Source organism: Pipistrellus kuhlii, unplaced genomic scaffold, assembly GCF_014108245.1.
Source record: "Pipistrellus kuhlii isolate mPipKuh1 unplaced genomic scaffold, mPipKuh1.p scaffold_m20_p_10, whole genome shotgun sequence".
NCBI lineage: Eukaryota > Metazoa > Chordata > Mammalia > Chiroptera > Vespertilionidae > Pipistrellus > Pipistrellus kuhlii.
In genome coordinates, this window is record NW_023425405.1 from 22,035,755 (window position 1) to 22,051,495 (window position 15,741).

Sequence of the window (15,741 nt, forward strand, 5' to 3'; positions counted from 1 at the left end):
ATAGGTTGGAAAATTTACGAGGAACAGAAAAGAAACAGGGGGGAAAGTCAAATTCTTCCTCTTCCCATACTCCAATTCCTGTCCCCAAAGTTTACCCCCATCAACTGTTCCTTCCCCGGACTTTCTCCCCTATATACACACCATTGTGTTTCTCTCTCTCTCTCTCTCTCTCACACACACACACACACACACACACACACACACACACACACAGCGAGGCCATGGGATCTGACCGCTGGGCACCAGAGGCCTCCTAACCGAGGACTATGGGGAGGAGGCGGAGGCCCCTGCAGGCTCACTGGGGTCAGAGCTTTGTGATTTCAGCGGGGAGGAATGGGTGAAGGGTGTACAGCCAACAGAAGGGGGAAATGGAGCAAGCCTTGAACAATCGCTGCTAGGAAAACAGCCAGGCTGTGGTGAGGTAATGCATGTGTGCATTGCTGTAGTTGTTAGTTACAAGACTCTGGGGACCCGAGGGGGTGGGGTGGGGGCTGCTCCTGGCAGGCAGAGGTGGAGTCAGAGGAGCCGAGCTTTTGTTTAAGATTGCTTCTCTGTCCCGCTCAGGGAATATTGCTGGAGGGGAGTGAAAGGTGAAAGCCCACCCCCCAGCTGCATTCAGCCAGATCTCAGCTCATTCCGGTTGCTGTGGGAGGGGGCACGTCTTCCAGCGCAGCTTTTGTCAAGTTATTTACATGCGCTGGACCTGAGTTCCCTTAGACCTGGGTGATGTGTGAGGCCACTTCCAGGAAAGATGGTGGGATTCAGAGTCAGAAGGCTTGGGCGGGCTCTTTCAGCCAGGCCGTGCCTCTCTTTCCTTAGCTGTAAAATGGGATTCATTGTGCCCACCTCCTCGAGTGGGTGTGATGATTCAAAGAGGAGAAAGTGCTTTGCTAATTCTAAGCACTGGACAGATGTTAATGTGCTGGGAACCAGCGTTTTGCCACCCTAAACTCTGCCTTTAGGGAATTTGACTTTAAGCTGGTTATTAAGAAACAAAAGACTCAGAAAGTATCTTAGAGATCTAGCCGGTTGGCTCAGTGGGTAGAGCGTCAGCCTGTGGACTGAGGAGTCCCATTTTTGATTACAGTCAAGGTTTCGGGCTTGATCCCAGGTAGGGGGCATGCAGGAGGCAGCTTTCTCCTCATTGATGTTTCTATCTCTCTCTTCCTCTCTGAAATCAATAAAAATATATTTTTAAAAAAGAAAGTATCTTTGATCTTCCCTTCTTACCTACCTTAAGGACTTCGGATAGAAAACCTGCGTAAAGGAAGAGAGCATCACGGTAGCCTCACAAACTGACTGGCAGGCAGGGGAAGTCTGGCAGAGACTGCTGAGCCCTCTGTGTCCCTCTGATTTGGGGTGGTCCTGTGAGAATTTTTTATTGTCACGTTTGCTCTTTCTCATCTACCTGTAAATTGCCTGCTATCCTTTAAAACCTCTGTCACCTCCCACCTTTGTCCAAAACTGCGTATAAACCTCAGCTGCCCATGGGTCTTTGGGTCTCATAGCTTACAGCACTCCCCCACCCCCCCCAGTTCCTTCCTCCACCCCCCCAATGCGTATCTGTAATAAATTTTGGACATTTTCCCCTGTTAATCTGTCTCATGGCAATTTGATTTTTAGCCCAGCTAGAACTCAGAAGGCAGAAGAAGAGTTATTTTTTGTGCCTCCACAAGACCACAGACAACTTCCTGAGATGCTCCTTCCTGAGAGTCACTCCCAAAGTGACACAACCTCTGTGACTAAGACATCCATCATTTTTTTTTTCGTTTAAAAGCAATTATATTACGGGGTAATTTGCATAAAATAAATTGTACCCATTCCAAGTATACAGTTCAATTGGTTCTGACAAATGCATATGCCCTGATAATCATCACCTCCATCAAGTTATAGAACACTTCCATCACCCAAAAAGTTCCCTCACACTCTCTGCAGGCACCCCCACCTCTGGTCCCAGGCTTCCTGACAGTCTGGGTACCTTTTCCCTGGTCCAAGACTAGTCTGGCATTGTCCCTTCAGCATGAGCCCTAAGGCCCATCCACATTGCGGCATCAGCAGTTCGCTTCCTCTGCTTGTTGACCAGTATTCCCTCAGGGGTGCCCTAGACTAAGTTGACCAGTATTCCCTGGGGGTTGCCCTAGAGTAAGGTGACCAGACTTCCCAATTTGTAACAATTTGTCCCGTGTCCCGCGGCGTTTTAAAAAAGTCTCGATTTTTGGAAAAAGGCATCTCTGGCTCCTTGCCGACCTGCGCTTAGGTAGATTCCATCCTTCCTGGGTCAAGACCTTATATGTCCATCGGCTCTGGTTAAAACCATGCGTCATCAGGAGGGTAAATCCCATAAGCTGCCGGCAACCGGGAGGAGAGCATCTGTACAAATTAGTTTATCAGACTAGTGTCATGATAAACTAAAGGGCCTGCATGAATGGGACCAAAACGAGTTTGTTTGGATTTCATGGGGGGCTGGCCCGCGCCTGTAGGCAACAGTACTCAGGAGACCTTGTGGGCGGTGGGGCGGAGAAACGGAGAAACGGCCCTCTCCACAGAGCATTTGGTGGTCTCGGCATATCTTCGATCATCAGGCTAGCTGGGTCCTCCCGTTTGCTTCTGTCTCCTCACTCTTTCCTTTCCGTCCTCTGACCCTGCGCTGCCATGAGCAGCAGGGGAGGGCTGCTCACAACGCCACTTATTACAGCGCCTACACAGGCTGCGGGGCTCTTCACATGCATGTTTCCCTGACTTCTCACACCAGGGCTTGAAGGAAGGTATCATTAGCCTCGTTTTATAGATGGAAAAACCCGAGGCACAAGGAGTTGAAGCTACTTGTTCAAAATCACTCAGTTGCAGAACCAAGGTTTGAACTCTGCTCAGGGTTCCCAGAGTCCAAGAAGGTAGTGAGTGCCTCACTTTTGTCTTACTCCCTGTTTCTGCCCCTCCACCGGTCCTACCCAAGGGTAACCAGTATTTTACTTTAAGACATCATGGACAGAATAAACATAAAATAAAACTAAAACACCATGGATTAGGTTCCCCCATGTTTGAACTTTATAAAATGCAATCATCTGATATGTGTCCCTGGTGTCTGAGTTCTTTCAGTTACTTACGTTTGGGAGATTTAATCACGTGGTTGGTGCTGATTCATTCTCATTGCTAGATGTTCTTCTACGGTATAAAAAACACCTTATTTTTTAAAGACCTCTTGACTTGTGGTTAGGCATTCTCCACTTGAATTGCTGCACTGGGCAACTCCTTTTGTTTACCTGACTAGTTTGAGTGTCTTTGAAGGAGGCTTAATCTTCCCAGGAGGCACTTCCGGTTTTTAAAGGAGACTTTTTGTTAGCCCCATGGCTCCTTAATTGCTTAAATACATGCAGAGATGGCTGTGAGCAATGCCACCCGGTCGCTGTGATCCCCCACCACCTCCCTCCCTTCCTCCACATGGTCCCTTTGCCAAGAGGAAAACAGCTGATATTGTTAGGCAGCTGCAACTCTTCATAGCAGCTATAGGACTATTTTGAGATAGAAGCAGTTTGAAATTTTCTCGGGGATGTCAAGAGCAAAGGTTGTGATGTTGTCACTTCCTAGCCATGCAATCCTTGGGCGAATCATCTAACTTTTTTATGCTTCAGCCTCATCTACTAAATGGGGGAGATGGTGATAAATACCTACCTCAAAGTATATTAGGCAATTATAAATATGAGAAGGTTTCAAGCAAAAATTCCTAGTGTTGCCATACAACCTGTGTCCTCCTGAACAGGGTTATTTGCAAACTAGGTCTGAAGACTAAAAGGAAGTGTTTGCTGAAAGAGGAGGCTGAGTAGCATCAGCCCCTGAATTAAAAGGGATGTTTGGTTGAAGGTTGGATCTCAAGAAGAGGCAAAAGAAGAATGAAGAAAGAGCTAAGAGAAATCACTCATAGAGGATGAGGCACTGTGCGGATAAATGCCACTCCAACACTTTGGGACATATTGCAACTCCTCCTGCATTTGCTCTTTAAAAAACATGTCTCTATATTTGCCATATTGAAATCCTCCAAAACATTCTGTTTGTTTTAGAGGCAAGAAGGCAGCAGAGAAGCTGTGAGCCTGCATTCCATTCTAGCAAGGACGCCAGTGTAGGGGAGACTCGAGTTGAAGAATGGACAGTAGTAGCCACAAAGGAGGAGTTGGGATAGTTCCTGGTGCTGATGGGAGGGATTAAGAGGGCGACAGGGGAATTCACTTGGAATTATGAATTACATTCAAATATGTTATTTAGGTACTTCAACACTTTCTACACCCCCATTCTTAACTGATTTTACTCTAAAATAAAAATAAAGCCAATTCACAATCCTATGATTTCATTTGATTTCTGGAGTGGAGACATGAAAATATGGAGGGTGTCAGTTACATGAAGGGGCCATAACTCAAACTTTCTCATATTAATATTTGTGTGTGTCTCAGCAGAAACCATTGTTTCTTTTTTTAATTTATTTTTTATTGTTTAAAGTATTACATATAGTAGTACATATATCTCCTTTTCCACCCCATTGACCTTCCCCTATCTTTCCTCCCCCCTGTTGCATATCCTCATCCCACCCCCGCAGTGTCTGTGTCCAACCCATTGTGTTTCTACCTTAACTTGTTTTCTTGGCTGCCTGAGAAGTGAATGTGGCTAACCAGAGAAATTAAAACGCTGCCTTAAAGCTTGGGCAGGTAGAAGGGAGGCAGAGAAAGCATGAGAACAAATGTGGCTCAGTAAACTGGGCACGTCAGAAATTTAATGAGAACAAGTTGAGACAAGTGTTAAACACCAGGTCCTCGGGAGAGGAACATTAGCTTGGTCCTTGTCAAAATGTTTACTGGTTAGACCGAAGGAAGAGAAAAACTGGAAAACCAGCCGTGTCTTAAAGTCAGTGTCAGTTGGGCTAGTATGAGAGAGGAGAGGGCTTTGCCTTCCGGATTAGGCTAACTTGGTTTATTTGGAAAATGTACAATTTTATTGCTAGTCTAGGCTGGGAGTTCTGGGAAACAAATCTATAGAGAGGACTGGTATGTAGATTGGCATAACTCACACTTACAGTTTTAAGTTACTGGTCTCATGGTCTGGAGGAATATTCCATTGTTGTCTTATGAAAGAAGTATTTGATAAGTACGAGCGCTCTTAATTGGGCATGCATTTGATTCCTTTTATATTTTGCTTAGAAGTGTTTTATGAAAGGATTCTATTAGGGCCATCTGTAATTTCCCCATACAAGTTCTATTGTATTAGAAAGTTATTGTTATAAATGCAAACACACAGACACATACACATTTGAAAATATCAACCACCTCTTTTAAGAAATTAATATATATTTCTCCAAATATATCATTGAGTTTGGAAGGAATCCAGGCCCTGAGTCATAAATTGTAGCGCCACCTAGTGATGAAAATTTGTAACTGCACCTTGTAACTTCAAATTCCAGGTGTGCTTTACAACAGGTATAATTACTGTTTATAAAATCTTAGAATACCATGAGACTATTTATCCACATGATATGAAAGTGGCAACTATTATCATATGTCCTCATTGTTATGAAAATGGGGAGGCTTTAGGCTAGAAAGAAGCTTTCTTAGCCATGCGTCCCAGTAATGGTGGGCTTGGACTGGAGAGAAGGGAAGGTCCAGGTGGGAAAGGAAGGGGGAGAGGGGCTTGCAACGGTGTGATGAAGGGCTTCTCCTACTCTCTGTCTTCAGGACCAGACACACACAAAAGAGCAGAAACCAAGTCATGTGGGAAGGGCTGTCTGAGAGGAAAGGGGAGCATCATTTGTAATGTAACTGTTAGGTAAGAGCTAGAGAGAGATGCTTCCACTCCCAGTTACCCTTCTGTTGAAGTTGCTTTGTCATCTGGGCAGAGCACCAACTAAGAAAGTGGCGGCATCATTTCTTTTTCTTTGTTCCTTTCTCCCAAGCCTCCCTCCTTTCTTTCTTTTAAAATGGTTATTGGACAGTGCTCTTTCTTAGACCAAAATTAAGACACTCGAGGCACCAAGGTTAGTGGAAAGTGTGAGAAATGCTCACCTGTCCGAATTCAAATAACAGACGTGGAGACAGAAATATGAATATGTTAATGTAAAAACAAACAAACATTGAAACCTTAAAAAAAATTTTTTTTTTAAAGATTTTTTAAAAAAATGCATTTTATTGATTTTGTACAGAGAGGAAGGGAGAGAGAGAGAGAGTTAGAAACATTGATGAGAGAGAGTCATCAATCAGCTGCCTCCTGCACACCCCCCACCGGGGATATGCCCGCAACCAAGGTACATGCCCTTGACCGGAATCGAACCCGGGACCTTTCAGTCCCCAAGCCAACGCTCTATCCATTGAGCCAAACCGGTCCTGGCTGAAACCTTAAAAATTTTTTGTGAGTTTGTTTGAGCCAACCTGTCGACATATGCTGGGAAGCAGAACCTCAACAAATTGAGATAAGGCTCCCGAGAATGGCAAGCTACAATTGTATTTATAATTGCAGTCAAGGGGAGGGAGGTGGACTCTTGGATTAGATAAAAAGTAAAACGATGGACACATACTTAGTGGTTACAGGAACACTTAATATGATAACGAAAGAATTTGTGGCTCCAGAAAAAGGTAAGTTACAAGTTACCCAGACGTGTCAAGGAAATGTTATCATAGATGCAAAAAGACAGATAGGCTCAGTTAAGATAAAGGTTGACCTTGTCAGTGAAGATACCGGCCTAGAATGTAACTGTCCACCATAACTGCTTTTAGTTAAAGTTTAATTTTGGAGCATCCTTTGTGGTTCCTTTAAGTCTCTGAGTTTGCAAGACTGCCATGCAGGCCTCCCCTGAGCTTGTCAGGTCAGCATGTGACCCCTTTCGACCATAGAGAACACAAAACCTTAAAAAAAATATATATTTTATTGATTTTTTACAGAGAGGAAGGGAGAGGGACAGAGAGCTAGGAACATCGATGAGAGAGAAACATCAATCAATGCCTCCTGCACACCCCTCACAGGGGATGTGCCCGCAAGCAAGGTATCTGCCCTTGACTGGAATCGAACCCGGGACCCGTCAGTCCACAGACAGCTGCTCTATCCACTGAGCCAAACCGGTTTCGTCAGAACACAAAACTTTTAATATGAGCTTGTAAGAGCAGGTGTCTGGTTGTGTAGGCACACATGGAGTAATGAGCACATGCTATATAGGTGTGAGAGTCCCTCCTCTGGGTTCCTCATTGGCTGAGTACAATGGGATTCATAATTTCCTCATATGTCTCCTAGGTCTTACGGTCTTTTATTGGGTTATTTAAAAAAATAATAATAATAACAGGCTGAGGCCTTTTCTAGTTGTTGCCATCTCCCCCAGAACCAGGTAAGATATAATAAATCACCCACTCCATCAGTGGGCTAAAGGAATAGATGAGTAGAGTCATATTTGTGATTAAAAACAAACACACATTTCTCAATGTGAAATTAAGTGTGTTGGAACGAATGACTGCCCCCCTGGGAAATGCTTTAGAGATAAAGGTGACAAATCAGCTTGGTATTGTGATTTACAAGAAGAAATATGTATTTGGTCTTCGTACCCTTTTCTGGCTCTGAGCTCCTAAAACCATTGGAATTTCCTGTGGTGAGAGTGACTAGTTAGTGTCTTTTGTTGTGCTAATGAGGTGACTTTTGGAGATCCCTAGGGATGGGGGCTGGTTGCCAGGCAACCCAGCCACCTGACTGTAGGGTTGGAACTTTCAGTTCCACCCCCTGACCTTTGGGGAGGAGAGAAATGAGGGGCTGGAGGATGAATTCATCACTCGTTGGTTTAACCAAGCATGACTACCTGACGAAGCTCTGGCAAAACCCAGAAGGGCAAAGCTCAGAGAACATTCAGGTTGGTGAGCACATGGCGCTAGGGGAGAGTGGCTCCCCTGGAGAGCCTGGGAGCTAAGAGCTCTTTCTCTATACCTTGCCTCTTTGCATCTCCTCATCTGGCTGTTTCTGAGTTACATGCTTTAGGATAAACTGATAATCTAGTAAGTCAGTGGTTGGCAAACTGCTGCTCGTGAGCCACATGTGGCTCTTTGGCCCCTTGTGTGTGGTTCTTCCACAAAATACCATGGGTGGGCCTCCACGTACAGTGCGATTGAAACTTCATGGCCCATGTGCAGTGGTCGGTTTCGGCTCTCAAAAAATATTTCAATCGTTGTACTGTTGATATTTGGCTCTGTGATTAAGAAGTTTGCCGACCACTGTAGTAAGTAAACTCTTCCTGAGTTTTGTGAGCTGCTCTAGCGAATTGATTGAACCCCAGGGAGGGGCTTTTGGAATCTCTGATTTGTAGCTAGTTGGCCAGAAGCACAGGTGACCACCTGGACTTGCAACCGGCATCTCAAGAGGAAGAAGGGAGTCATGTAGGGCTGAGCCCTTAACCGGTGGGGTCTGATGCTACCTTTGGGTAGATAACGTCAGAATTGAATTGTAGGATGCCCAGCTGGTGTCAGAATTGCTTAATGGTGTGTGTGTGTGAGAAACCCACACTCTGGAATTGGGTGCAGAATTGTAGTTTGAATGTAATCATTAATCAGAATTTTGGTTGGTTCAGTGGGATGCACTGTGATACTGATAGGGTTGGTGGTAGCAAGTGAAAGGCAGGGAACCAGAGAAGTCTGGAAGCTAGTAGTTTGAGTGAGGACAGGAAAGTATGTCAAGATAAGGCAGGTGCGCCGCCCAGCTGGGGTGGCTCAGTGGTTGAGCATCAATCTGTGAACCAGGGGGTCATGGTCAGGGCACACATCTGTGTTGTGGGCTTGATCCTCCGTAGGCATGGAGGAGGTAACTGGTCAATGATTCTCTCTCATCATTGATGTTTTTATCTCTCTCTCCCTCTCATTTACTTTCTGAAATCAATATATATATATGGCAGATGTCATTGGGGGAAAACATGGGTTAAAAATGGTCAGTTTATAAGAGGCCATTTATGAAGATTTGCAGTGAGGTAAGACATGAGATGTAGCCTCCTTCTTTTCTCTCCATAGTCTCTGTAGAAACTCAGTCATTAGGTGATCCTTGTGGAGTTAGTCTTGGTTCTCCTGGAAGGATAGGAGGCCAAGAAACCATGACCAGGACAGTCTTTTTTTCGTTTTGCTCTGCTGCTTGGTTTAGGAGAATGAAATGAATGGAGATTAAAATATATATATATATATATATATATATATATATATATAAAATTGATTTTTTTTACAGAGAGGAAGGGAGAGGGACAGAGAGTTAGAAACATCGATGAGAGAGAGACATCAATCAGCTGCCTCTTGCATACCCCCTGCTGGGGATGTGCCCTCAACCAATGTACATGCCCTTGACTGGAATCAAACCTGGGACCTTTCAATCTGCAGGCCGACACTCTATTCTAGGGGTGTCGAACTCAATCAGAGAAGGGGCCAAAATCTAAAATCCAGCCTAAATCGCGGGCCGAATGGTTTACTGAACAGTCATAAACTGTCATTGTGATGGAAACGCAGCGGAGTGCAGTGATGACAGCGCGGTGCGGGCCACATTGCAAGGCCTGGCGGGACGGATTTGGCCCGCGGGCCTTGTGTTTGACACATGTGCTCTATTCCCTGAGCCAAACCAGTCAGGGTGAAATGAATGGAGATTTTTAACTCCACTGATGCTTATCTTTCTTTCTTTTTTTCTTTTCTGTTTATTGTGTTCTATTCCTGCTGTTTGCTCTTCTGTGTTTTTGCCATATGCTTCTTCTCCATGACATAGGTTGTGCTTTATATCTCCCAACAGTCCAGCTGGATTGAAAATAGAAGTCTCTACTACCTACCTATCCTTTGCTTACCAGCGGTCTCCCTCACGGGGGATCTTTAACTGTTCTTCCCATGGCTCTGGCCTGTAGGTCAAAGTGTATTTGTCCAGAAGAGGTGCCCAAGTTTACTCAGTTCTTTACTTGTCTTTAATTTCCCCAATGAGGATTGTACTTTGTTCTCTCTTCCTTTATCACTGTTCCAGCTTGAAAAACTTCCCTTGCTGTCATTTTGCCATTCACAGAACTGAGAAGAAAACTGATAAGATAACAGCAGAAGGGCATTGATCTTGTCATTATCATAATTGTCCTCTTTTTATTGATAAGACTTGAGGAAGCATTAATTATAACTGGCCCAAGGGGACTGCATGGCCATTGTCCAGAAACTTTCTTGGCCCTTAGGAGGTGGAGAGTTTGACACCAAGAACCATGAACAATGGAAGTGATCAAATATCTTAGTTTTATTGGGTAAATCCTAACTTCCTTTGAGCCCCCATCCTTTACTAGCTATGACCTTTTGAACTCTCCTGGCCTTGAATGGGGATAAGATGTCACCTGAAGCTGGGCAGGATCACATGATCTTCTAAAGGCCCTGCAGATCTATGATTCTAGGGATACTATTTACTTGAAGTTCCCAGAAACAAAGCCAAAATTAATCCAGCATAATGCCAGAAATTCCCTCTTGCCTTTTTTCCTGTTGCCTCTTTACATTCATGAGAGCAACATGGGTCACCAGCTTCTCTACGGGATCCATTGGAGAAAATTCAGCCAGGCTTCTCCTTTTGGCCTTGTCTGCTCAATCCAGTGGGGTCTGATCTGGAAACGTAGCCTCAGTATGTGCCGCCAGTGTTTTCATCTGTTTGCGAAGGATATAGTTATCATCAAGCAGGATCAAATGAACTTCCTTGAATGGGTCATTCAAGACATCTACCATACCTGAGAAACAATGCTAGCTCTTTGTACATAAAATAAAAACTTCAATCACTGGAGTTTTAATATGAATGGAATAGGTATGTGATTTTAGAAATCTCCTTTTTAGCCGAAACCGTTTTGGCTTAGTGGATAGAGCGTCGGTCTGCGGACTGAAGGGTCCCAGGTTCGATTCTGGTCAAGGGCATGTACCTTGGTTGCGGGCATGTCTCCAGTGGGGGGTGTGCAAGAGGCAGCTGATCGATGACTCTCTCTCATCGATGTTTCTAACTCTCTATCTCTCTCCCTTCCTCTCTGTAAAAAATCAATAAAATATATTAAAAAAAATCATCTTTTTAGACTTACTATTATCTTTTCAATGGATTAATCTTTAAAATTTGCAGCTTATTTTCCCTGAATTTTTAAAACCAGGTTTGAAAAAAAAAAAAAAAAAGAATTTCCACTCTTTACAGAAGTATTATAAGAGGGCAATCCTAAAGAAATGAGGCAGAATATAAGTCAGAATACAGGCCTTTGAAATGTACATCTATGTGTAGGAAAGTTGTAAGTGGAGCTTGTCTGCAGACTGCCCCACCCCCAACCCAAGGTGGCCCTGTGTGAAGCCCATTGGGTACATCCATTTCATCATACCCTGTGGGTATGCTCATTTACAGCTCAAGTTTATCCAGCTAGTGATGGTAGAGGTGACCTTCAAACCCACAGGGTGTAACATCAGAACTCACTCTTGCACTACACTTAATGCTTGTCTTTTTGTATTTATATGGAAAGCTTCTTACTGATGGCCAGGTTCTGCGGACTCTGGGTACACTGAATAAGAACATAAAGAAGAAGTAGGAAGAAATGTCACCTGACTGGATGCCTGGATGGCAGGGAACTGGCATCTGGGTTTGGAGAGAGTGAAGGTGGGTGAGCCACCACGGGACACTGATCTTTCATCAAGGAAGCTTTCTCAGGTGTCCTGAGCTACCTGCTCAAGTGTGTCTCCGTAGGGGAAAAAGACTGGTGTGATCACTAACAGGCTTGCCTTTCTATAGGGTTGATGGCAAGAGCATGTTCCTCTGAGGTGGGACCCACCCTCTCAGTCTGGGAGCTGCGGGGTGAGGGTGTGACTCCAGGACGTCCACAGCAGCCAGGACAGACAGCAACAGCAGGAGCTGGACAGCTGTGGGAGCAGAACCCTGCCCAGCTGTGTGGGGACGTGAGGCCCAGGGATGCTGAGCGAGGGTGGAGATCACAGACCAGGCTGTGAGGTGTTATTTGTCCCCCAGGCCGCTGGACCTTCTGCATACAGACATATCTTTTAGGTTTAGAACATCTTCCTCCAAATTGGGTTGTATAATTGTGCTCGTCTACTGCTGCTGTAGCCCCATGAGACTCAGAAAGGGGCATTTTTGCTGATTATAACCCCGGAGATCACTATGATTTAGCCACATGGGACCGTGGGTGAGGTGCCCACTTCTTCAGAGTGTACTCAGCCCTCCACCCCACAGTGAGGGCAAAAGGCCCAGGAGTTCTCCCTAACTCTTCTCTGATGCCCCTGCCCCCTTTCTGTTATGTGTCTGGGGTCTCCGAATGTTTCATTGAGTCTTGGTCTGGACCTGAAGGAAGGAGCTCAGTTTGGCTAAGTCCTATCTTGTTGGCTACATGAAATTGGCTGTACTTTTCTGTATATAAAGCCCAAAAGCTGAGTGAAGGTTTGGCGCCTCTTGTATGGCTCATGGTGACAATGCAAGGCTGTTCCCTAGAGTGACAAACCTCTGGGTTGGGCCAAAACCAGTTTGGCTCAGTGGATAGAGCGTCAAACTGTGGACTGAAAGGTCCCGGGTTTGATTCCAGTCAAGGGCATGTACCTTAGTTGCGGGCACGTCCCCAGTGGGGGGTGTGCAAGAGGCAACTGGTCGATGTTTCTCTCTCATCGACATTTCTAACTCTCTATCCCTCTCAATTCCTCTCTGTGTAAAATCAATAAAAATATATTTAAAACAACAACAACAACAACAACAAAAAAAAAACCTCTGGGTTGGAGTTCCCACTTCCTACTGGTGCACCCACAGTGGAGGACCCCACCTGAACTGGGTTGGAGTCCAAGTTGAAGTACATTCTTTTCCTCCCCTCTGTGCAGAAGGATGCAGGAATCCAAGCATGGCCACCCTGAAGTTTAGGGGTGACAACTGTGAGAACTTGGGCAAGGCGCCCCCTGCTCCCCAGCGATTCTTCTCCAAATGTTTATTTAAGATTTTTGAATTATGTAATGAATATCTGCATACATTCTCATACACATTCAAACACTACAAAAAAGTAGACAGTCACCTTAACTACCATCCCTGATTCCATCCCCTTATTATCAGCTCATTTTATAAACTTTCAGACATTTCCTCCATGCATTTTCTCTATAGGTATATCACATATAATGTGGTTTTGTGCATATATGTTTAGATAATTGATATCAGCTATATATGCTGTATAAATTTCTCTGAAGCAGCTTTCTTCACTTAACTATGTATTTTAAAGATTATTCTATAACAGTGTATTAGACTTAGCTAATCCCCCAAACTGTTACAGAGTACTTCATAGTGTAATGTATCATATTTTATTTAATTACAAATACTATGGACCAATGGCCCTCTTTTATAAAAATATTAGGGAATATCCCCCCATACTATTCTGAAATAAAATTCATAAATAAAATAACTTACTTAAAATATGATAAAAATCAACATAATGTCCTAACTATAATATAAAGACATAAAAAGAAGCAATTTATAATAAACTAGTACATATTTTGATATATAAATAGCTTGGGCACATTGAGGCATATGACATCAAAAGGTAGACAGATGCTTGTCCCTACATGTAGCCTGGAGTGCTACAGAACCAGATGCAGACAGATTTAGCTGTTTTTTGTTGTTGATTTAAGTACCTTGGGTGATGTTGACATTAATTTCATGATTTCTCTGAGATGATGAACAACTTGTAGAGATTCAAATCAAGCAGAATTCCACAATGTCTCAGTTTATTCGTTGGCCTCATTCTTAGAGAAATCATTGTACTATATTGAAATTGTACAAAAGTTACTTCATGTTTATATATAGTGGAGTTCAGTTCTTGGCTCAGATGTTTCACCATGTAAGTAATGTCAGGCAAGACACCTGAAGTCCTTGCTGAAGGGGGAGAATTCTTCATTGTGTGGGATACATTGTGGCCCTCAAGCAATAAATGCCCATAATAACCCCAGAGATGGTGACATAAAAAATAACCACGCAAATTTCCTAAATATCTATTAAGGGTTGGGGAGGGGGTGGCACTGTCTTTATGAAGGACTAGTGATTAATGATGGCATTTGTGCTCTGCCCCTCTCCCCCTGATTTTTGCTGTTATAAATAAAGTAGCAAGATGTATCCTTATATCTGCCTTTTTATGCACATGTCAGAACAACTCCTCAGGGAAAGGTAAATCCCCAAGTCATTTGAACTAAGGAGCCCTTACTGGGGAGCTAGGGCACAAAGTGTGACTTCTTCAGAGGAGAGAGGGCTCTTTCTATGTCGCTTTTTTTTTCCTCTTGCCCAGTGGCTCTGGTCAGAGCCAGCTCAGGTTCACTTGGAAAACCCCGAGCCTTGTCCTCCCTTTCCCCTCCAGGAATGCAGCCTCCTGTGGGCACACCACCTGCCCTTCTAGGAGGAGTGGCACCATAATTTCTACTGTGGGGTGTCATCTCCAGGGGGACCACTCCCTCCGTGGGGATGCCACTACTGGCCCAAATGTCAGATTAGGAGCTATTATTATTAGGTTGAAAGTTTTGATTAATGAGGTATCTTAATTGTGCATATTAAACATTCTGAGTGGCTTGGCGAGGCGGTGAAGTTGGACTTTTTCCCATAGACACTGATGAAAAAAGAAAGGGGTAAAAATTCTCAGGCAGCGACTGATGGGAAAGAGAGAGGAATCAGAAACAGGTCACCTGGGCTGGCAGGGAACTTTGAGGACATTTACCCTGTTTCCCCGAAAATAAGACAGTGTCTTATATTAATTTTTGCTCCCAAAGATGTGCTAGATCTTATTTTCAGGGGATGTCTTATTTTTCCATGAAGAAGAATACGGTACACATTTATTGTTAAATGAAAATAAAGGAAATTTATTACCTGTGTACGGTACGGTAGTACGGTAGTTGTCAACACAAACCAGACAAAGTGTGAATCCTACAGTATCAAGAATTTACTCATTTATTCAATGACAATCATGTCATCATCTTCTGGAACATCATCATAACAATCCAATTCCTGAATTTCCTGGTGAATTTCTTGTGACTCCATTTCTTTTAGAATCAGTGGACCAAATCTCTCATGTTTAGCTTAGGGGAGGCCTTATTTTCAGGGGGATGCCTTTTATTTCACTCAGAAGGAAATCTGTAAGTAGGTCTTATTTTCGGAGGATGTCTTATTTTCGGGGAAACACGGTAGTTCAAGGTCTTGGATGCCCCTTCCACAAGAGGAACCAACCGTTAGGAAGCCATAGGTGAAGCAGGAATGTTCTGAGAGAAAGAGCAAGGATTCAAAACATTGCAAAGAAACTGTTACAAGATTTGAGATTTGTTCATTAGCAAGAAATAGAAAAGGCTTTTTTTTTTTTTTTTTTTTTTTTTTTTTTTTAAACAAGGAAAGATTTAAGAGCAGGAATGTTATGGGAGGAAATTACCTTTCTCTAGGAAAACAATAGATAATTTAAGGAATTTGCAGTTTGTTTCTTTTGCTTTGTCTACATTCTTTTCTAGGTTGTGCCTTTTTTTTTTTCTTTTTCTTTTTTTACTAAATAACATATAGGGTTTAGAAATAGGCAAAAATATTTACGTATATATTTCCTTGTCTAACATTCACAAACTTGCCAAGTATTTATGATGACAATTGTTCACACGGTGGGTGAGAAAGAGGGAGAGACTTAATCTCAGGCTACATGTTGAGAAAGTGACAGAAATAATACTCAAGCCCAAGGCTTCCGAAATTAATTATATGCCCTTGAAAGCAAAGTAGCTTGAA

At 43.6% G+C, this 15,741-nt stretch overlaps 1 protein-coding gene across 1 annotated transcript in view; it reads left to right on the plus strand.

Annotated features, from left to right (window-relative positions):
* The first annotated feature begins 6,538 nt into the window (after positions 1-6,538).
* TAS2R41 (taste 2 receptor member 41) overlaps positions 6,539-15,741 on the plus strand; it is a 51,058-nt gene continuing 41,855 nt past the window's right edge. The window contains 1 exon segment of the mRNA XM_036429945.1: positions 6,539-6,608. Within this exon segment, the coding sequence (XP_036285838.1) occupies positions 6,539-6,608 (70 nt within the window).